General features: G+C 38.1%; 1 protein-coding gene across 1 annotated transcript; it reads left to right on the forward strand.

Annotated features, from left to right (window-relative positions):
• The first annotated feature begins 23,188 nt into the window (after positions 1-23,188).
• On the forward strand, positions 23,189-24,412 carry LOC138846699 (cytochrome c). The gene has a single exon (XM_070063213.2). The coding sequence runs from the start codon at positions 23,253-23,255 to the stop codon at positions 23,568-23,570; it is 318 nt and encodes a 105-aa protein (XP_069919314.1). The 5' UTR covers positions 23,189-23,252; the 3' UTR covers positions 23,571-24,412.
• Positions 24,413-24,712: the final 300 nt, after the last annotated feature.

Consider the following 24,712-nt stretch of genomic DNA (forward strand, 5'->3'; position numbering starts at 1 on the left):
AATTTCACTCCTACAGATTATCTTTTAGGAACTCTGTTAGTTTTCACAGATCAGGGAAAACACATGGTATTTGTCTTTTTTGGGACTGGCTCATTTTACTAAGTACAATGGTTTCAAATTGCGTCCATTTTGTTGCAAACCACAGGATTCCATTTTTTACTGCTCTGTAGTATTCCACAGTGTGTATATATATATATATATATATATCATAATTTCTTAATCCCGTCTTCAGTTGTTGGACATCTGGGTTTATTCCATATCTTAGTTATTGTGAACTGAGCTGCCATAAACATATAAACATGGGGTACAGATCTCTCATTTGTTGATTTCTTTTCCTTTGGGTAAATTCCCAGGTGTGGGATGGCTGGATCATATGATATATCTATTTTAGCTTTCTGAGGTATCTCCATACTGTCTTTCCAGTGGCAACACATGTTCAGTTTAAGTATCAAAATAAGGCATTAATGTACAACTCTGTTCTTCATGACTCCCACAAAAAGGACCCAGGACTAGTTTTGAATTAAAACATGCACTTTGATAAATAGTTAACCATTGTGAAAAAGTGAGAATTTGGCCGGTGCCGCGGCTCAATAGGCTAATCCTCCACCTAGCGGCGCTGGCATACCCGTTTCTAGTCCCGGTCAGGGCGCCGGATTCTGTCCCGGTTGCCCCTCTTCCAGGCCAGCTCTCTGCTGTGGCCAGGGAGTGCAGTGGAGGATGGCCCAGGTGCTTGGGCCCTGCACCCCATGGGAGACCAGGAAAAGCACCTGGCTCCTGGCTTTGGATCAGCGCGGTGCGCCACCCGTGGCAGCCATTGGAAGGTCAACCAACGGCAAAGGAAGACTTTCTCTCTGTCTCTCTCTCTCACTGTCCACTCTGCCTGTCAAAAAAAAAAAAAAAAAAGTGAGAATTTCAGGAAGTCATGCTTTGCCAAGCTTAAAACAAAGCTTCAAATGAAATAAAAAGTTGATAGTTGAATCTGGGTGATGAAGAAGTAGAAATTCATAATACACTATTTACACATTTATGAGCTTAAATTTTTCTGTAATATGTAAGATTTAAAAAGTGTTCATGGATGTACATTATGGAGCAGCAGGTTGAGCCACCACTTGGGATGCTTTCCTTCCCTTCCTTTCACCCTCTCTCTCTCTCTCTCTACTAGCTATGCCTTCATGTCAAAGAAAATTAAAAAAAAATATTAAAAAGTATAAAATATATACAGAATTCTAATTTAATTATTCTTTTTCACTTCTGGGCTCAAGAATATGTGGTTTTGGTCATGTAAGATTTTGCTTGCCAAAAATGTCATTTAGGTATTTTCCTTTGTTGAAAAAAGATTTATTTTTATTTATGTGAAGGGCAGAGTTACAGAGAGGGAGAGTTATCTTCCGTCTTCTGCTTCACTTTCCAAATGGCAACAATGCTTGTGGCTGGTCTAGGCCAAAGCCAGGAGCCTAGAACTCCATCTGGGTCTTCACTGTGGGTGGCAGGGGCCCAGGCACTTGGGCCATCCTCTACTGCTTTCCAAGGTGCATTATCATGGAGTTTGATCAGAACTGGAGCAGCAGGGACTTCAACTGGCACTCATATAGGATGTTGACATCACAGGTAGTGGCTTTACCTGCTGTCCCATAATGCTGGCCTGCTCCTGGTCTAGGTATTTTCTTGGTATTGACATGTCATATTGTGTATCATCTAAACCAGAACCCTGCTGGGGATGAATGAAGATTCTGTTAGTGAGTCAGGACTACAATCATGAAACAGGGCTTTTCACTGAGAGTTATGATCTACCCCTTGGTAGGATTTCTACTGAATTCTTTAAAAATGCATTGTGTGCAAATCTGCAAGTAAATGAGTAGACATAATGTGCAAATAAACCTCAGGAGCAGTGTCAGTTTCCCTACTCTGTGTTTACTGACATACTTAGACCTGTGAGTGAGGTGGTTATTCATGAAGGGAGGGTCTGCTTCCCTCTTCAGGAGAGTAGCTTTCCAAATGCAGGCTCCCTGGCAACCAGTGGCTTGGGCACCGTGTGCTGGGCCAACCCTGTGAGAGTTAAGGAGCTCCCAGGTGCCAGTTGGCTATCGAAGATTACGTGGCCCCCTGCCAACTCACTGTTCCCATGGCAGTGAGGAGGAAACCTTTCCCTGATTCATCCATTGTGCCTAGCCAGCTGGCAGGGGTGTGATCACTGGGCTGTGAGTGGGTTGCTGGCGACAAATGCTATGTATGCCTCAGGAGTCTCAGATGAATGCTTGATATGATGGGCACACTGTTTTGCAAACATAATTATTTAGTTTTGATACCAATGTGAATATAGTAGATGAATTTTGTAAGATAAAACTCAACTAATTTGTTTTTGTGATTGCAAATTGTTTTACATCTTCCAACTAAATTTTATTTAGTAAAATTATTTTCTCATTTTTTGCCATATAATATTAATTACAACTCCAAGCCAGGCTAAGAAACAATGTAATAATTAAAAGTGGTTTTTTGAGTGCTTTCTTGGATTACTATGTCTTACTTTCTCTGAAAATTAATTTTTTGACCCTAAGTTATGATAAATTTTAAACAAAATATTTGACTCTCAGTGAACTTGTATTTTTCAATAACTTAAATCCAAATAAGCTACAATAAGCTTGTAGTTTGACTTCTTAAAGAGCTTTAAAAATGTCAATACCCTTTGATAAAGGACTCTAACATTGAGAAATGTGAACCCTGGGAAAAGAGAAAAATGGTCAAATATGTCATGGCTTTATTTATAACTGCAGTTAAGAGTAATTTAAGTGCATAATAATTGAGAAAGGGGTGAAATATTTTGACACATTCATACTTGAATTATTAGGCAGTCTAAACTATACATAAGAATATTCTATGAGGGGCTGGCGCTGTGGCTCAGCGGGTTAACGCCCTGGCCTAAAGCGTTGGCATCCCATATGGGCGCCAGTTCTAGTCCCAGCTGCTCCTTTTCTGATCCAGCTCTCTGCTATGGCCTGGGAAAGCAGTGGAAGATGGCGCAAGTCCTTGGGCCTGTTGCACCCACGTGGGAGATCAGGAAGAAGCTCCTGGCTCCTGGCTTTGGATTGGTGCAGCTCTGGCTGTTGTGGCCATCTGGGGAGTGAACCAGAGGATGGAAGACCTCTCTCTCTCTCTCTCTCTCTCTCTCTGTGCCTCTCCTCTCTCTGTAACTCTGCCTGTCAAATAAATAAAATAAATATTAAAAAAAGAATATTGTATGAATTAAAAAATTATATAACTTTGGTTTTGGGTTTCCTCATTTCATCTAGATTTTTTTTTTTAAGATTTATTTACTTATTTGAAATGCAGAGTTACAGAGAGGGGGAGGCAGGGAAAGAGACAGAGGTCTTCCATCCTCTGGTTCACTCCCCAGATGGCCGCAATGGTTGTAGCAGAGCCAATTTGAAGCCAGGAGCCAGAAGCTTCTTCTGGTTCTCCCATGCTGGTGCAGGGACCCAAGGACTTGGGCCATCTTCCGCTGCTTTCCCAGGCCACAGCAGAGAGCTGAATTGGAAGTGGAGCAGCCAGCACTCTAAATGGTGCCCATATGGGATGCTGGCACTGCAGGGGACGGCTTTACCTGCTACACCATAGTGCTGGCCCCATTATCTAGATATTTTCAATACTATAAATATATGAGTAGAATTTTGGAAGAAAGTATTATAAAATACTAATTGTCATGTCAGCACTTGGAACTAATGTATTACAAAGTTTCCTATAAATTTTGTCTCATGAGTTTTCGTTCATTAATGATACCATCATCAATTTAACTTTTTAGTAAGATCTCTATAAAGTATACATGTGAATGTGTGTGTATGTATTGTGGCATTTCAAAATGTTTATGGAAAATAGAATTAAAATGAAGTTTATTTTGATGCAAAAATATTTTTAAAATCCGTGTATATGGGAGGTTTTAAAAAAGTTCATGAAAAATGTATAATATGAAAAAACTGCGTGTGAGTTTCAAAACAAGTTTTACAACAAATACATTTTTAATGTCTTTTACCGTGAACGTTTGGAAGTTCCCTTGTACATATGTGTATACATTTGTATATGTATGCATATGTGTATAGGTACATATACATATATGGCCAGATTTATTCTCACTAACCCTAAAGCAGCTCAAGCATATTGACTTTATTTCCTAATTGTTTCACTTGGTGGAAAGGTTGTCATGTTGAGGGAGGACCGAGATCAATCACAATGTCAATCTTCTGATTATAGTAGTTACTGCTTATTTATTTATTTATTTATTTTTGAGGAAGTTGGAAATTGTTTCTTATTTTGCTGTAGAGCTGATTCTTCCCTGTATAAAACAACACCGGCAAATGCAGTATATTGCAAAATTAATATAGTGTTGTTCTTTCTCTGGCACTGCACAACTAACAAAAACTGTTGTGTATTCCCAGTTACTTTTAATGGGAAGATAATTACATATTTTGACCCAATCCAGGGATGGGTATAAGCAAGTTACAATATTTCATATAAAGCTTAAGATAACAATGCTATCCTTGAATTACATTATTTGTATAACTAGGTTTTACCACAGATAACTTCATGTATTCTGAATGCATGTATTGAAATACTACATTGTACCCCATAGATAAGTACAATTATGGTTTGTCAATAAATAAAAACAAAAGGGGCCAGCGCTGTAGTATAGCAGGTAAAGCCACTCTCTGCAGTGCCGGCATCCCATATGTATGGCAGTTCGAGTCCCGGCTGCTCCATTTCTAATCCAGCTCTCTGCTATGGCCTGGGAAAGCAATAGAAGATGGCCCAAGTTCTTGGGCTCCAGCACCCACATGGGAAGCACATGGGAAGACCCGGAGGAAGCTTTTGGCTCCTGGCTTCGATTTGGCACAGCTCCAGCCGTTGCCGCCAACTGGGGAGTGAATGAGTGGATGGAAGAACTCACTCTCTCTCGCTCTCTCTCTCTCTCTGCCTCTCCTTCTCTCTGTGTGTAACTCTGATTTTCAAATAAATAAGTAAATCTTAAAAAAAAGAGTGGCTTAATAGTAGTGAAGCTGAATGACAGTTAAATTCTGGCCAGTTCATTATTACTATGTTAATATAATTTACTTTTTGTATCACCCAATATAAACACTATCAATGTTTACATTAGGAGTTTCAAAACATTTTAAATTTTAATTGGTATACATTTTAATACATGAAGATAACTAAGCTTTATGTTTGGAGCTGATTTAGCAATATTCCTTGTTATAAATAAATGTCAAGCCATTTAGCAAATGATTAATGCGTTATTTCTTAATTTGTTTAGCTTTCTCAGTTTGTTATTCCCTTTAACCTTTTTAATTTGTATTCACATTACATCAGGTAAATAACTGCTTACAGTTACTCCAGTATGCTTTGTCTTAACTGCTTTTTAATAATCTAATATGTACCTGCATGTAACTAAGCAGCATTTAGAGATCTCAGTATTAAATATTTTCAATATTTGTTATTAATACGTTTTAGTAGACTAGGAAAAAAGGCCAATCATTCTTTTTTCTAAAGATTAATTTATTTATTTGAAAGTCAGAGATACACAGAGAGAGAAGAGGCAGAGAGAGAGAAAGAGGAAGGTCTTCCATCCACTGATTCACTCCTCAATTGGCCGAAATGACCGGAGCTGCGCTGATCCGAAGCCAGGAGCCAGGAGCTTTCCCCGGGTCTCCCACGTGGGTGCAGGGGCCCAAGGACTTGGGTCATCTTCTACTGCTTTCCCAGGCCAAAACAGAGAGCTAGATTGGAAGTAGAGCAGCCGGGTCTCGAACTGGCACCCATATGGGATGCTGGTGCTTCAAGCCAGGATGTTAACCCTCTGTGCCACAGTGCCGGCCCCCCAATCATTCTTATAATTTAGAAAACCATAAATCCTCATAGAATTGTTTAAGATGAACATGATTGAATAATGGTTTTTGAGTTTTTTTATATTGCAATCTAATGAAACTATAAAGTTTTACTTTATTTTCCTGATGTCTGTTTTTTTTAAAATTATTTATTCATTTGAAAGTTCGAGTTAGAGAGAGAGAGAGAAAGAGAGAGAGAGAGAGAGAGAGAGAATCTTCCATCTGCTGGCCCACTCCCCATATGGCCACAATGGATAGGGCTGGGCCAAGCCAAAGTCAGGAGTCAAGAGCCTTTTCCATGTCTCCCTTGTGGGTATTAGGGGCCCAAAAATTTGGATTGTCTTCTGCTCTTTTCCCAAGCTTTTAGCAAGGAACTGGATTGGAAGTAAAACAGCTGGAACTTGAAGCTGTGCCTATGTGGGATGCTGGCTTCGCAGGCAGTAGCTTTCTTTACCTGCTATGCCACAGTGTTGGTCCTGGTGTGCGTTCTTAAAATGATGCTTTCTGTTAAATCTTATTCAAGTAGTGTGATGCTGTGTCAAACTTGTAGTGTCTAAGGGAACAAGATACTTCACATCATTTTCATGATGTAACAGGTTCTAGTTAATAAAGTTAAACAAACAAACAAACAAACAAAAAAAAACAAAAGAAAGCACATTTTAGAAAATCTAGTGTTTAGGTTTGTTGATACCTGATATCCAGTTGTCTTTCATTCCTTTCTTTCTCTAGTATTCTTTGTCAGGCACTGGACTGAATAAATACCATGGATGTGGCAGGGAGTGATGATGACAGAACTTGTCCTATGTTCTGGGTTTAAACATGAAGAGACAAGAATGGTACATTCTACTCAAAAACTAATTTATGTTTATATCTGACTACATAGCCCATTATTGTCAGACTCGGTTTTTATGAGAACCAGAAGACTCCACACTGATTAATGAGAAAAGCAAGAGATTTAGGATTAAGCTTTTATCAAACTCATTTGAAATTTATAAATCATGAAAATTAACTGTATACAACATTTCCCAACCTTTGAATTTGCTGAAAGATCACATTGTTTATCCTTTAAAATAAATAGGAATCACATAAAGTAACATTGACTTTCATCTCCAGCCATTTATCTGTTACTCAAGAATCAAGCCCTCTGAAGAGTGTGCCCCGTAACAAGCACTTTGTTTAGCATCATGTTCACTAGTCTCTGCTGTGTGGTAAGCGTTAGGTACTGGGAACCAGACCAGGCTGACTTGTGCTTCTGCTCTCCTTCAATATGGATGAAATAGACATATGTCCTGTGGGGAAAAAAAAATGAAAGTATTCTTGTCAAAGTTGACTGAGATAGCCTTTCACTAAAAATATCCTGAATTAATTTTGAACTTCAAAACAGCCTTAATATACTAGTCAATAAGATTAATTTCAGGAACAGTTCCAACACAGTGAGAAACAAATATATTTAAAACAAGTTATTAATTGCTAAAGTTAAGCCACATTTAGCTTAATTTATTAACCAGGTAAACCATCCATGTTTCCTCCACATAGCTATCTGCTACAGTGTAGCATATTGCATCTTAAAATACAGATAGCTCTGCAAAGCTCATTATAGACTAAATACTTGGCCTTTCCTCTGTTCAACTTGACTGACTTTATTCTGATTTTAGCCTCATAAAACACATAATATTTTATGTACTGATTATACCTTTCTATAACCAATTGATTATCCAACAAATATATTCTAGTGTCAGACACTGCAGAAATTTTACAGTAAAAGCCAGGTAATTTAAATGGGTATTAACCTGATGTCTACATTTGAAACAACGAATTTTCCAGCATACTGATTGCGTATTAGTTCAGCTTTAAAATTCTCTTACTTCAATAATCTTTCTACTTAACAGGCAGATTTAGTATCATTTCAGCATTTCCCACACCAGTGATGCATTCTTCAGTTAGGCAATTTCCTCATTGCATTTGCTACAAGGCGTCAAGGATGCAAGTATGCATTCTCCTGTACATGGAATTAGGGAAAACCATGCTGAGATAGTCACCTCCACCACCACACATGCAGTTTAAATCTACAGTAATAGACTCGTACTCCAAGAAGGCTTGCTGTGTTTGTTTGCAAACGAGTATGCTGTACTTACAAGTCTGTGGTTTTATTGACATATTCCTTTCTGTTCCTGTGGTTTTTAATTGAAACCCCCACTGTTTTGCCCCGCTTCAGGAATACAGCATATAGGAGTTTTACATTTACCTTCCAGCTTAGAGCAGAGGCACTCAGAAGCTCCAGTTCATGTAATGAAATTTGTAGATTTTAGGGTTTTTTTTGATCTCTAATAAAATGAATCTTATCATATATGTTGGAAATTAGTGGTTGAATTAAATCTGATTTTGTGAGAAGTTTCTGAATCAAATTTTCAACACAAACAATTGTCACTACCTGTACTGTTGGGAATTTCTTTCCCCTACAGCATATGATACACATTTCCTATTTGTGGTGCTCCATAATACATTCTGAGACTCAAACACAAATAAAGTACTTTTTTACTCTCAAAATGATCTAATTAGTGACACTGGCAATTATGACCCAGCATGTACCAAAACATCACATAGGACCCCAGAAATACCCAGGATATATATTTTAAAGACTAGGAACATGCATTTGTGAACCTTAAACAATGAACCCTAATATTCCAGGATTTGTTACTATTACCCTTTGAAATAGTTTTCTTCACACTTGTTGAATAGACTGTCTGAATATCACCTCACTTTTTAGTCTATAGCAACCCATATTTACAGATTTTTAAAAATCTATAAATGTTTAGCAAGCCCATCAAGCATATTTGGGATGGGTATTAAAATCAAATCAACCTTCTTTAACTAACATCTTTTAAACAATTTTGGCACTGAACTGGCCCTTGGGAAACCTTGAAGCAGTTCAGCATGGCTCTGTGTTGTCTCACCCATTTTCACTCCAGTCCCCATCATATCCAGCACTACCAGATCTCTTTCAAGTCTGTGCTATAGCCTTAGTGTTCTGCTGTCATTTTCTCAATCTCACCATATCTTCTTCCACCAAAGGCAACCTTGTCCATTACCCTGAGGTTTCGAACTTAGAAGCTCACTTGAAGTGCTCCTTTCCTCCTGCCCATCCTTACATAGGAATCATTGAATGTAATTGATCTTCTTTAACAATGTCATTTTTTTTTTACTTTTGTCCCGCTGTTTCAAAGATGCATGCTCCTTGTCTTTAAAAATATATAACCTGATTATTTTGAACTTAACTTGTGTAGAAATATTTGCTTCTGTTTCTAGACTGCATTATTTATAAAAGTGGCCTACATATTTATGATTTTGGGCATTGTATCATGGACTAAAACATTACATAGGAGCCAGTAAATATGTACAATTTTATATATCTGTTAAAATAGTTTAAAATTGCTTTTTAAAATTTATTTTTTTGAAAGGCAGAGATAGAGAGTGGGAGATACAGGAAGAGAGAGAGAGAGGGGGAGAGAAGGGGAGAGAGAGGGAGAGGGAAGGAGGGAAGTAGAGAGAGAGAGAAAGAGATGTTCCATCCACTGGTTCATTCCTCAAGTGGCCTCAGCTGCCAGGGCCAAGCCAGGTCTAAGCCAGGAACCAGGAGCTTCATCTGAGTCTCCCCCATGGCTGTCAGTGACCCAAGTATTTGTGCCATCTTCTGCTGCTTTCCCAGGTACATTAGCAGGGAGCTATATTAGAAGTGGAGCAGCCAGGACACAAACTGGCACCCTTATGGGATGCCAGCATTGCAGTCAGTGGCTTAACCCACTATACCACAACACCAGCACCAAAGTGAAATTGCTTTTAGAATGTGGATATTGTTATCCACAGAGTTACCTGTGTCTAAGATTGTGTTGGCAAACAGTAGAGATGAAAAAATTTAAGTTAAAATAAACATTGAACAATCTTTTACCAACTTATAAAAGAGTATTTATTTTGTACTAGTAGAGCTTTCAGACTGCACCAAAGTATTTTATGTTGAAATTGAAGCATTGAGTGCTAAATTAAATTATTGCTTCTAAGACCAAGGGAACATGGAGATTAATGTTGGAAATAAGTACATGTGTAAATTCTAAATCTCATTCTTTTTTTAAAAAAAAATAATCTCACTTTCTTCCATTGTGCACTTGGGATTCAGGCCTTGCCCCATTCAGATGATGCTAGCAAAGTACATGCTAGCGAAGTACATTGCTACATTCCTTTGTTAGGCTCAGCATTCTCGTGTCGGCATGAGTAGTCCTGCAAGAAGTAGAGAGTATAAATATGAGATAAATATGAAGCTTACTTATTCTTAGGGTCACAACAGGAAACTCATTGTCATTGCCAAATAGTTAATGGAGGAATTATTTGTAAAGGAAATGGCAGGTTAGAAGGAAAAGTAAAACATGACAAAATGCTCTAGGGCTAGCAACAGTGGGGAGCCATTACGGCCAAGGAAGCCTGCAAGAGGCTAGGAAAGGAACCTTCCTTCCTCGCATCCCTGAGAGAGCTACAGGGATCATAGTCTTCAGGAGTGAAACATAGCCACTGCCAATCTCTGCACAGGTACATACTTAGACCTCACTCTTTTACTCTCCCAATCTTTTGCCAGTTTTCCTGTTGGCTGAACCCAATCAAAAATCAGAGAAAAACAGAAATAGTCAATGCAATTGATAGGATGGAGAAGAATTGGAAGAGTATATTAAGGAGCAATGGAAATATCAAGCAATCCTTCTGCAAAGACTTGCATAGCTTTTTTTCATTTCCAATGGTTATCAAAATTATTTTTAAAAACAAAACCCACAACTTTAACTCCTATATATTTCAAGAGTTTTTCTAATGTGGAAAACTACAGAAAAATTTGCCAGTGATAACTCTATTACCCACAAAATGCAATTACTTAGTATAATTACAAAAATGAATATATAAATATTTGTATAAAGGGGAGAATACGTACATGACTTCTCATACATTTTTTTTTGTGGAAGAGAGTTTCAGCATTATCTGTGTTGTTAGAAACTATTTCAATGTGCTTGTCATTTTAACAACTATATAATTCCAACATATGACTGTATCACAGTGTTTATTTCTCATTGTGTGTGTGTTTGTGTGTGTGTGTTGATATTGTGCTTTCTTCCTATCCATCTCCTTCTCTTTGTTCTTCTCTTTCTTTTTCTTTCTTTCTTTTTTTTTTTTTTTTTTTTGACAGGCAGATTGGACAGTGAGAGAGAGAGAGAAAGGTCTTCCTTTGCCGTTGGTTCACCCCTCAGTGGCCACTGCAGCCGGTGCGCTGCGGCCGATGCACCACGCTGATCCGAAGCCAGGAGCTAGGTGCTTCTCCTGGTCTCCCATGCAGGTGCAGGGCCCAAGCACTTGGGCCATCCTCCACTGCCTTCCCTGGCCACAGCAGAGAGCTGGACTGGAAGAGGAGCAAACGGGACAGAATCTGGTGCCCCGACCGGGACTAGAACCTGGTGTGCTGGCGCCGCAGACAGAGGATTAGCCTAGTGAGCCACGGCGCCGGCCTGTTCTTCTCTTTCTTCCTTAATTTCTCTGGCAATTTTCATACTTGGACTTTATGTACTTAATCATCAATTCCTTTTTTGGAAGTAGTTGTGACTTATTGTCAATAGGAGGAAATGGAAGAAACTGCACATTCAGTGAGAGATTATTACAAATAAAATCAGATCTTTAAGTTGGAATATGTAAAAGTCATAAAATCTAATTTCTTACCTGATTTTTTTCCCCCTATTTCTTGGAGTAAGGGCAGAGGACAGTCTTATCTTTTCTTTCTTTCTTTTTTAAAAAGATTTTATTTATTTATTTGGGAGGTAGAGTTACAGATAGAGAGAAGGAGAGACAGAGAAAGGCTTCCATCCACTGGTTCACTCCCTAGATGGTCATAACAGCTAGAGCTGAGCCTATCTGAAGACAGGAACCAGGAGCTTCCTCCAAGTCTGCCACATTGATGTAGGGGCCCAAGCACTTGGGTCATCTTCCATTGCTTTCCCAGGCCATAAGCAGAGAGCTGAATCAGAAGAGGATCAGCCAGGGCACGGACTGGTACACATATGGGATACTGGCATAGCAGGCAGAGGCTTAGCCTACAATACCATAGCACCAGCCACCAAGCTAACCTTTTTAGCATTTCTGTCTTTAATTAGGAAGGTAATATGTAGGTAATATGTACTTTCTTATGCATGAGTTGAGTTTTGTAAGATAATAGTTATATGGAGATTTTTTAAGTATAAAGATTAAAGTATGAAATACTTCTTTGATTTTGCAGAAAATGTTCGAACTATTGGAAGCTGTAGCTTTCTTCTTCCTTAAAAACTACAATCTTTTTTTTTTTTTTTTTTTTTTGACAGGCAGAGTTAGACAGTGAGAGAGAGAGATAGAGAGAAAGGTCTTCCTTTTCCATTGGTTCACCCCCTAAATGGCCGCCACGGCCGGTGTGCTGCGCCAATCCGAAGCCAGGAGCCAGGTGCTTCCTCCTGGTCTCCCATGCGGGTGCAGGGCCCAAGCACTTGGGCCATCCTCCACTGCCTTCCCAGGCCACAGCAGAGAGCTGGACTGGAAGAGGAGCAACGGACAGAACTGGCGCCCCAACTGGGACTAGAACTTGAGGTGCTGGTGTCGCAGGCGGAGGATTAGCCAAGTGAGCCATGGCACCGACCAAAAAACTACAATCTTTAAACATTTAAAATATTTACCAAGTTGTAAGACATAAATTCTTGTTGTATGAGTCAGGAATGTTAGATGATGCATGTTAGGATATTTTGAGGATGAATCCATAAGATAGAAAATGCAGAAATTTTTGTGCTTTGAATTAATCTCTATAGACTTTATATAGGCTATAATTCATAGAGACTACAGAAAACTGAGAATATTAAACACATTAATTATATCATCAGCATAATAACTCTGCTATGAAAGGCAATTCATTAAATAGCTATAACAATAATTATAAAATATTGTCAATCAGTATATATTTTAATTTTAATTACTTTTTAATATATTCAATATGACTTGTAGATACAAATCTAAGAACATAATGATATTCCCCTCCTCACTACCTCTCTCCCACCCTTTCTTCTACCGTTCTTTTTTTTATTTTTTGAGATAGCTTATTTTAAATTTATATTACAGTAAAAAGGCTTAGTACTTCACTAAATAAGAAGTTTAATAAGTAAAAAGTAAAAAAAAACCCTAGTTTGTGGGAATATAGATAATAGCTATAAATAATAATTGAAGGGATAAATGAGCATTTCACCCATATATGTTTTTTTGTGTCAACTGGTCTTTCATAATTTCTTTCAATGACATACAACTAATGACAATGTAACATCTACATATTTCCTGTGTGTTTATAAGAGAATAATAAAGGTCATTTAGACTTTAAGCCATTTCCTCTCAACAGTTTATATACATGCATAATTTAATGAAGATTGCAATGCAAATAATTATACATTACATTTTTTTTTACACTATCAGTTACCACAGATCAGGAAAAACATGATATTTGCTCTTTGGGACTGGCTTATGTCACTAAATATAATGACTTCCCGTTTGCATTCATTTTGTGGTGAAAGAAAGGATTTCATTCTTTTTATGGCTGAGTATATTCCATAGTGCATATGTACCACATTTTTTTTAATCCACTCATCATTTGATGGGCATCTGGGTTGATTCCATATCTTAGCCATTTTGAATTGATCTGCAATAATATGAGCATAAAGATAACTCTTTCATATGCTGATTTCATTTCTTTTGGGTAAATTCCCAGGAGTGGGATGGCTGGGTATTATGGTAGATTTATATTTAGTTTTCTGAGGAATCTCCATACTGTTTTCCACAATGGCTGTACTAGCTTGCATTCCCACAAGTAGTGGATTATTGTACCTTTTTCACCATGTCCTTGCCTGCATTTATTGATTATTGATTTTGTATATGAGATCCATTCTAACTGGGGTGAGGTGAAACATCATTATGATTTCAATTAGCATTCCCTGATGGCTAGTGATTCTGAGCATATTTTCATGTGTCTATTGGTCGTTTGGATTTCCTATTTTGAAAAATACCTGTTCAAGTCCTTTGCCCATTTAACTGGATTGTTTTGTTGTCATAAAATTTCTTGAGCTCTTTATAGATTCTGGATACTGATCTTTTATCAGTTGCATGTTTGCAGATATTTTCTCCCATTCTGTCAGTTGCCTCTTGACTTTGTTAAGTGTTTCCTTTTCAGTGCAAAGCTTCATGTAATCTCATTTGTTTATTTTGGCTTTGATTGCCTATGTTTATGGGGTCTTTTCCAAGAAGTCTTTGCCGTGCCAATGTTTTGAATAATTTCCTCAATGTTCTCCTCTAGTAACTTGATGGCATCAGATTGTAGTTTGAGATCCTTTATCCATTTTGCATTTATTTTGTATAAGGTGTAAGGAGTCTTGTTGCATGCTTCTGCATTTGGAGATCCAATTTTCCCAGCACCATTTAAAGTCACTATATTTAAATAATAAATAAGAGATACTTTATTTTTTCAATAGTGGAAACTATAGGCATTTTATACTGCATATTTAAAATTGTAAACCTGGTACTCTGGGAGTCCATAGTGCTGGAATTTTGTGATTAATGAGTGAAAACAGTGAATCCAAAGATCTGAAAGAAAAGATTTGTTGTTCTCAGCATCTGGCATTTTTCTCTTTCTTAACAAATCTGGAGAGCAGCCCTCCAAGTAGAAACGGAAACATGAGAAATGTGGCCATTGGTGGATAGCATGGACCTTGAAATAGGCAAGGTGAACAGTTTATTTCTAAGTTGAATACATCTGATGATGAAACAGGCAGGCTGGACCGAAAGAAGGCTTCTTTAATAGGATACCTCACGTGATAGTAAAATATTTCCTTGATATGAATATATAACAAATGAAGAATACAAGATCCATTGAAAATTAGACATATCCTCAATAACTGTCCATAGGATATACTTAAGTATGGGTGTTAAATTAATTAGCCTTTGTGTAAAAGACATGAAAAATATAACTGGATACTAAAGAAGATTTCCAAAACCTGAAGTTCATAGTTGCTTGATAAATAGTCGACATTTCTTGTATCCAGAACAAAGTTTTCATATTAAGGTAAAGAAGGATTTTTATCTCAAAGCAAATTATAGTTTACATTTTCTAATTATTCTTTCTTTAGTTTGGCGTGAATACTTTATAAAAGTGATACTACTTTTATACTACTTTTCATACTGTGTATGAGGTATTCTTCTCTTATTACATAATGTTCTTACCTAATAGGTGAAAACTGATGCTATCTTTGGTTCAGATTATGAGAATTCTATGAGTTAGATTATGAATGCAAAACTCCATAGATCAATAGAATATTAGCTTGTTTTTTCATTTCTTATTTATTATATAGGAGGAAGCAAAATCTAGTGATTAAAGAATGTAGACATTAAAATTAGTTGAAATCTTTGCCTTAAGAATCACACAGAGAAACTACTTATTTTGTTAGATTTAAAAAGTTGGTTGCAAATTCTCTGCTCTTCCTTTGCATCCTGAGAAGAGTTCACATAGTTATCAGTTCTGTGATGGGAACATTTACCTGCACTCGCATGTTCTTTGAAGCAGTGTCAGTTTCTAGGTCCACACCTTGTGGACAGGCTGCTTACAATTCCTTATTCTGGAACTCTGTCTCTGGGGCCTTTGAGCTATCAATTAAGAAGTCCAGGGGCCAGCGCCATGGTGCGGTAGGTTAATCCTCCACCTGCAGTGCCAGAATCCCATTTGGGTGCCGGTTCGTGTTCCAGCTGCTCCTCTTCTGATCCAGCTCTCTGCTGTGGCCTGGGAAAGCAATGAAAGATGGCCCAAGTCCTTACGCCCCTGTACCCGTGTGGGAGACCAGGAAGAGGCTCCTGGTTCCTGGCTTCGGATTGGCGCAGCTCCAAGCCGTTGCAGCCAACTTGGGAGTGAACCAACGGAAGGAAGACCTTTCTCTCTGTCTCTGCCTTTCACTCTCTGTAACTCTACCTGTCCAATAAATAAATACAATCTTATAAAAAAAAAGAAGTCCAATTTGAGATTATCACCCTGGTAAGAGTGGACAGGCCATGTGTACATACTGTGAGTGACAATCCTCAATGAGCCAAGCCTGCCAGTCATTCCTACCAATGTGCCAGATGAATGAGTGGAACCACCCTGATCCCTTAGATTCGCCCATCCTTTAGCTGAATACAAGCTGGTAACCTCCATCCATGTCATGAGTAAAAGAAGAATTATTCATATCAGACTTCCCTGAATTCCTGACTCCAAAAAATCATGAGATCCAATAAATCAGCTGTTCTTATAAACCATTGTGCTTGGAGAAATTATCATTCTTTAATATGTAGCTTTCTGATTCTTGAATAAGAAAATATATGTAAAACACTCAAAAGTGTCTGATTTATAATGAGAAATTCAGTAAGAGAAGGATGGTTGTTATTTTGGTGAACTTAGAAATTCTTGTATCTAACAGTGATTCTAATGTAACTACTGTATCCTAGTCACTGCACTGTCTTACTGATTGATTCCCCCACTAGCACACAGAATAGTGTCTACTTCGGGTTCTCCTCAAACAGAGAGTGGTAAAGATGTAAATGCAAGGAGTTTGAGAGGCAAATAAATACTAGGAGTGAGATAGAGAAGAGGAGACAATAAAGGGTATATTATTAAGCTATAGACTACAGGTTGATTCTAACAAGAAACTCTGGGATTCATTGTAAAACAAATGCATTTGAATAATGTCACCCACGGGGCAAAGTAGCCAACTCATTAATATACCAACTCGAATCATGATTAAGGGCTGCCCAAATGGAGGATGTTAAACCCCTGCCATTTGTAACGTGACTTTCAGTTGCGCAGCAAATGTGGGCTCTGGTGGGAAAAAAGAAATGTAAAAAGAAACAACTTTAAACAAAATTCCCTTGAAAAACTCATTCTTGGAAAGCAAAACATGATGCTTTCAGCTGGCAGTGGTGGTGTGCACCAAAGTGGGGCAAGGGGATGTGGGGGATGCGGGCCTCTGCTCCTGTCAATGAGGTGAGAAATGCCTGACCACTTGTCTGCACAGAAGCCCCATGCCAAGATCTTCCACCTAGTGTAGGACAGATCACTTCTATTCATCAATATCTTAGAATGACTACTCACTGAAACTATTCAAGACAAGGATGATACCCTGGAAAATTAAGTATCTGTCTCCCATATGTTTGGTGACAACCAATGAGATTAGTAATTTATCCTGGGCTTAGATTTCTTGGGAGATTTCCCATCTCCAGGCACACATGCTCTCTTGCTCTCTCTCTACTTTTTTTTTAGATTTATTTATTTGAAAAGCAGAGATACACACACACACAAACACACACAGAGAAGAGAGAAAGAATGTGCATGCTCACGAGATCTTTTATCTGTTGGTTCTCTCCCCAAATGGCCACAACAGCCAGGCATGGACTGGATGAGCTGGGTGGGCCAAAGCCAGGAGCCAGGAACCAGGAGCCAGGAGCTTCATCCTAGTCTTGCACGTGGTGGCAGCGATTCAAATACTTGGGCCATCTAAACTGCTTTTCCAGGTGCTATAGCACAGAGTTGGGTCGGAAGTGGAGCAACTGGGACTCCAACCAGTGCTTTTATAGGATGCCTGGCATCACAGGTGGCAGCTTAACCCCGTGTGCTACAACTATGACCCCTCCAGGCTATCTTATGTCTTAACACATCCAAGAGTGTAAGCACCTTAGAAAATCCCCAAAGCTTGGAGAAATCACTTAGAGTGCTGATATCCCTGCCACCCTCTAACATCGAAAGTGATTTACGTTGAACGGTGGTATTGTGTGAAATCATCGATTTAACTGTCCACTGCAGAAGGACTTGCCTTTTTCCTCTTAAAATGTTTTATTTAAAAGGACTTGATGCTCTCCGTAGATAAGTGAGGAAACCTTTCACATTTCAGAACCTGAGTTATTCAATGATATCTGAACTATTTTAGTCTCCTCTTTGTAAAAGAGATGGGGGTGGGTAGGTAAAAGTATTGTATGCATTTACATTTTAAATTGTGTAATCATGTTATTATCTGAACTAATACTGTGGTGTTAAAATTTAGATAAAGTGTCCTGTAATGCATACAAAATGTTCATTTGTTGAAGGCCATTAAGTTAATTTCCTGGCAACAAGATTAAATGCAAGACATTTACATAATCATTAGTCGTAAGGTGTAGAAAAGATAATTAAATATTCCACCACATTAATTTATATTTAATTAACTGTGCTTTAGTGATCCTTCTGTCTGAATATTAATATGTGTAAATAAACAATTAGAATGCATACTGATTTTATTAAAGGTTTATTCTTAAAATTAGGCAAAAGATGCAGTTATTAGTTTGATTATATCTAATTTTGAATCCTAATCCTGTGGAAAAAGTTTAAAAAGGTCTATCATTGACTTTAGTGATGACTTTCTCATGGTTTATATTTCCAACTACAGTGTAGCTTATAGACTTAAAATTATATTCACCTGGTTTATCCCAATAGTTAATTGCTGTCATAATACTCCATTTGGTGGTTCCTTTAATTCTGGACAGACACTTAATTTTAAAAATGAAAATTAGTTGTTATTGTTCAGTAAAACTAATTTAGCTATGGCCAAACTCACTTGGAACACCTGATATTTCTAGAAAATTACTATATTACATGGAAAGGAGCAAGAATTAAATAATAATCTCTAATAAGATAAAATGGGTAAAACCTAAACTAAGATTTTAATCAAATAAAGAATCCACTAGGAGGTAAAATTTTCCAATGTTTTAAAAGCTTTTCTTCTATTTAGTATTAGGGAAACTCTTGAAAAGATAATCAGATTTTACTAGGAGCAAGAATCTAAGAGTTTCTAATCTTAGACTAGACATTTATAGAGGATGTAGATGGTAGTGAAATGAAATCTGGACAACATATCCACTTCATTCTAAGGATTCTTGCCTTGATCTGCTTGGATAATTTTACTTAGGTTTTCATGGACTATTTTCAGTAGGAAAACAAATAAAATATGATGTGTTCATTGGTTAGCTTTTTGTTACTTAAGATATCTGAAGAGCACTTTAAGAGGGAAGAAGATTTATTTTGGCTTATAGTTTGGAAGTTCACAGTCTTAAGATTGGGTGGCCCCATTGCTTCATGCCACCGTGAGGGCCAGAGAACCATGGCAAGGTGCTCAAATGGTGATCCAGGATGTGGAGAGACACAGGGAACAAGCATTTCCTCCACTAATGTTATGATGAGTTGATCAGAGTGCCACCCTAGCCGCCTAATCCAGTCTAGCTCAAAGCTCCACATTCAAGATTCCACAGTTGGATTAGTCTGCACCCCAATCTATCAAATATAATACTAATCCATTAACATAAACTTTTGGATTCAAATGTCTGCATGTGTTTGGGGAGTTAAGTCCTGTTTAATCCCTAACTATGTGGAAATAATAACAATAAAAAAAAGTTGTTTTTCTGAATCATGGGAATCTAATCTTATCAAAATATAAAGTTACATTAAAATATCACTAGGAGGAGCTGGTGCTGTGGTACAGTGCGTTAAAGCCCTAGCCTGAAGCGCCGGCTTCCCATATAGGCGCTGGTTCTAGTCCCAGCTGCTCCTCTTCCGATCTAGCTTTCTGCTATGACCTGGGATAGCAGTAGAAGATGGCCCAAATCCTTGGGCCCCTGCACCCTCGTGGGAGACCTGGAAGAAGCTCCTGGCTCCTGGCTTCAGACCGGCGCAGCTCTGGCCGTTGTGGCCATCTGGGGAGTGAACCAGCAGATGGAAGACCTCTCTCCCTGTCTTTACCTCTCTCTGTAACTCTCTTTCAAATAAATAAAATAAATCTTAAAAAAAAATCACTAGGAAACAAACCTACATTCCTAACAGGAAGAAATTATTTCTTATTAAATAGTAACATCCCAAGCAAAACTGTGTTTTCCACATGAAACATTTATTTGGGCAAGCAATTCAATACCAATTCTAACTCTCTAAATGTAATTTTCAAGGAAAATAATGCATTTCACTAGCACATATTTCCTAATGGAAACATTTGTTTCTAGAATTATAAAATGGGGGATAATAAGTTGCCTTTGTTTTTGTTTAAAGCTGTTGAAATTTTTATATTTATTACATGATATAGTTAGGGTTCCCTAGGGCTGGCCAAAATATATTCTCTATGGTTTATGAAAGTATCTGTTCTATTGGTTACAGACTACTTTGCTTTTTATTTGCAATTTATGCTTCCATACTTTTCAACTTTTTCAGCCATCATATGAGGATTTTTCAAAAAGTTCATGGAAAAATAGTTAAAAGTAGTTTATTTTGATGTTAAAATTCACACATAGTTTTCTCATAAAAAAAGTCCACGGAAGATGTATATTATGAAAAATTTTTGTGTGGGTTATAAATTTGTTTTTCACAAAGTAAATTTAGATTTTCTACTTTCATAGACTAAAATTTTGTTATTTGATGCAACAGGTGCCTCAAAAAATTCAAATGGTAATTTTCCAGCCACTATTTTCCCATCTGGTTTTTGCCTTCTCCTCCCATTTGGCATCTATTTGAATCAAATAACTGTCCTGTCTTTTGAAGCTTTTTAGTAGATTTATTTATTTGAAAAGCAGTGAGAGAAAGTTAGTTTGGACTTCTATCCACTGGTTCATCCCCCAAATGCCCAAAACATTCAGGGTTTAACCGATCAGAAGCCAAGAGCCAGGAACTCTATTGAGGTCTCCTATGTGGGTTGCAGGAACCCAATACTTGGGCCATCATCCACTGCATACCAGGATGCACATTAACAGGAAGCTGGATTGGAAGCATGGCACAGCCAGGAGGCCCAAGCAGTGGCTTAACCTGCTGCACCACAATGCCTACCCCACAGTAGCTTTAGTATCACCTGAGGCATTTTCATTGATAGCTCATCCAAGTAACTGTAATGTTTGCTCATTCATTCAAAATAATTTTGCACACTGTAATTTCTGTGACTACCAATGTGCCTTTCATTATAAACTCAGCAATCTTTTATAAATCCAAGTGGAGGAGCAGACATATAATACACAGGAAAACAAATATCTCTGTGTATACACACACACACACACACACACACGTATTTCTGAGTCACTAACAAATCTCTCCAACATTGAGGGTTGAATAAGAATGTTGAGGTTGATGATAAGTTGAGCAGCAATTTCAGAGACATATTCCCTTTACAAGAGGAAATTTGCTCTTTTTGAGCCTCTGCTTCATTGACAATGGAACCCATATAGTCAAAGCCAGAATGTGGTCCAGAATGTTATACCATCCTGCATCATGGGATGGCTCATTCTTGTGATTGTTGAATCCCTGCCCACAGCTCTTGGGACAGGTGTTCCTGTATTCTCTCAGGAGTGCTCTGAATCCTCCATGGAATGCACAGATCGTCACAGATAAATAATTCAAAAAAACTCTCAGTAAGCACTTCCCCTTTCTTCTGTTTGAAATGTTAATTTCTTTTTGAAGTTTTTCCTGTTTGCTAGCAGTACGCAGTTTTGCTTATTTCATTGCCAAAGATAGACTAGTATTGCTGCGTGAATGTCTTATATACTGCAAATTTAAAATGAAAGATTAAATTTAGTCTATCAAAATTTTTAACCTTCCTTTTATCTTTTGAAAATTGATTATTTTTGATAGAATCTAAATTTACCTTCATTACCAAAAGAACTACATTTCTTAGAAAAATCCCATCTTAAACTCTTACATATTTATCGTAAATATATTGTTTATTTTATTTATATAGACTTATGTGTTGGTATTATAAGTCCTTATTTTCTTTTATGCCTTTCCTCATGTTTTTCTTTTGTTGGTGTATTTATAAAATGCTTTAGATTAAAAAGGAAAGATTTCATTAAGCCTTCAAAACAAGAGACAAAATAAAACAAAACCTCAAACTGTGCAGATTTCTTCAGAGCAAATGATAGAAAACTTCTTGTCAAATGTAGATTTTAGAAGAATTTATTCTGCAATTTTGAAAAGCATAAAAATGTAACTTATTATTCAATCAATAATTTTGGAAATTACTCCCTAGTGCCCATTTTTGTATTATATTGTAAAACTTCTAGTACTGATAATTTAGTTTTCTCCTTAGAAATTTTTATCCCATACAGGGAAAAGGAATGTGCAGCTCATGGGCTGCAAAAGCCCTTGGTATGGACCTGCCAACACAACTTCAGTTGGGACTCAAAATTCAATAAATCTATAGCAGGATAATTTTTAAGGTGATAATTTTCTATGCTTGTGAATGACATTATAAATAGCCAAATGGGCCTTTGGCAGGTAAAAGGTTTCCCACCCCTGACCCCTGCTACGGTTTTTGTCAGAATATGATTGAGGTTGAAATTAAACAGGAGGGGCCTGGCATTGTGGCACAGTGGGTTTGAGCTTGCCTCCTGTAATGCTTGCATCCCATATTGGCGCTGGTTCAAGTCATGGCTGCTCCGTTTCTGATCTGGCTCCCTGTTAACGACCCTGGGAAATCAGTGGAAGATGACTCAAGTCCCTGGGCTCCTACACCCTCATAGGAGACCCAGATGGAGTTCTAAGCTCATGGCTTTGGTCTGGTCTATCCCTAGCACTTGAGGCTAATTGGGGAGGGAACCAATGTATGGAAGAATTTTTCTCTCTCTTTCTCTAACTATGCCTTTCAAATAAATACATCATTTTCAGGAGTAAAAGTATGGACTCAGACATATGTTTCAATGTTACTCAAGGCGTGGATGCACAACACACTCATATGAGCTCCCTGAAAGTCAAAAGGACCGCTTAGTTCTTTGTGAAACAGGAATTCATCATTTCTTCTTCTTCTTTTTTTTTTTTTTTAGATTTATTTATTTATTTGAAAGTCAGAGTTACACAGAGAGAGGAGAGGCAGAGGTAGAGAGAAAGGTCTTCCATCCGATGGTTCACTCACCAATTGGCCGCAACAGCCGGAACTGCACCGATCCGGAGCCAGGAGCCAGGAGCCAGGAGCTTCCTCCAGGTCTCCCACATGGGTCCAAGGGCCTAAGGACTTGGGCCATCTTATACTGCCTTCCCAGGCCATAGCAGAGAGCTGGATTGGAAGTGGAGCAGCCCGGTCTTGAACCGGCGCCCATATGGGATGCCAATGCTTCAGGCCGGGGCGTTAACCCATTGAGCTACAGCGCCGGCCCCATCATTTCTAACTCTGGTTAAGTTGCTAGGGTCATCTTAAGAAATGAAAGATCTCCGCGAGTGAGAGAGCGGGACGTCCAGCTTCCCGGTGTGGTCCTTTGGGGCGCGAGCTACTAACAAGCGAGTTAAAAATGGGTGATGTTGAGAAAGGCAAGAAGATTTTTGTTCAGAAATGTGCCCAGTGCCACACTGTGGAAAAGGGAGGCAAGCACAAGACTGGACCAAATCTCCATGGTCTGTTCGGGCGGAAGACAGGTCAGGCCGTTGGATTCTCCTACACAGACGCCAACAAGAATAAAGGCATCACCTGGGGAGAGGACACGCTGATGGAGTATTTGGAGAATCCCAAGAAATACATCCCTGGAACCAAAATGATCTTTGCTGGCATTAAGAAGAAGAATGAAAGGGCAGACTTGATAGCTTATCTCAAAAAAGCTACGAATGAGTAATAGCTGGCCACTGCCTTATTTATTATAAAACAGCAATGTCCCGTGACTTTTTTTATGTGCACCATAATTTAAATTTAATTCTCATACACCAGAATTCAGATCATGAATGGCTGACAGAATATTTTTGTCCGACAGTCTAATATTGCCTTGTGTGGTTAAATAGGAAATTTTGGTAGTAATTCCAGTTCAGTGAATGCCCTCACTGTTTTTCCCCTTCTAAGGATATGATTGGACTTAACTAACAAAACTTGTCAATGCCATCCCAAAACCTGTTGGGAGATTGGATTTAGATTTAAATGCTGGGGAAATTGCCTCACTGTCTCAGAACTGAACGAGATTCCCTTGTTCTTTACCTACCTAAGGCAAGAGCTGAGACATTTGGAAACACCTACTTCGTATTTTTGGTCTTAGCTGTGGCAATCTCATTAGAATTTCCTGTATCTAAACTTCTGCCTTTTACTTACTGAAAGGCATTTTAGTGTGGTTTATGCATATCAAATAAAGAATATTTAACACTTCTCACATTTTATAGATGATCTGTAAGGTCAGGTGCTTTGAACGTCAGCATGACCAGGTGAAGTAACAAGTTACACTTGCTGTTGAATTCTTTACTACCTTAGACTAAGTTAAAATTCAGGATTGTCTATAAGCAGCCATTTGGAAACACATAACACTGAGGAGCTACTGCATATTTGTGTTTAGTAATGCTGCTTTTGCCAGCTCAATGGAAGGACTAAGGTAGAGGAGATACCATCAGCACAAAACCTCTAAAATATGTGATCACAAGACTTAAGAGAATTAAAAATAGAATTATAGATCATGGAAAAAAAAAAAAAAAGAAAGATCTCCGCAAGTGAGATCCCAGTGGAAAGAACGGGTCATCAAAGAAGGAGGTACCTTTCTCTGAAGGGAGGAGAGAACTTCCACTTTGACCATGGCCTTGTCTAAATATGATCAGAGTCAGCGAACCCAGGGGGCTTCCATAGCCTTGGCAGCTCATGACAAGAGCCTAGGTTGATTACTGATGCCATAAACAAGAGTGTCAATTTGTTAAGTCAACAACAGGAGTCACTGTGCACTTACTCCTCATGTAGGATCTTTGTCCTTAGTGTGCTGTACATTGAGATTTAATGCTATAACTA

The sequence above is a fragment of the Oryctolagus cuniculus genome, chromosome 18 (assembly GCF_051225735.1).
Source record: "Oryctolagus cuniculus isolate XC-2025 breed Fujian yellow rabbit chromosome 18, ASM5122573v1, whole genome shotgun sequence".
NCBI classification, from domain to species: Eukaryota; Metazoa; Chordata; class Mammalia; order Lagomorpha; family Leporidae; genus Oryctolagus; species Oryctolagus cuniculus.

Bases quoted from the DNA above. Each gene is read 5' to 3' on its own strand.
- LOC138846699 (XM_070063213.2), top strand. From the start codon at position 23,253: ATGGGTGATGTTGAGAAAGGCAAGAAGATTTTTGTTCAGAAATGTGCC.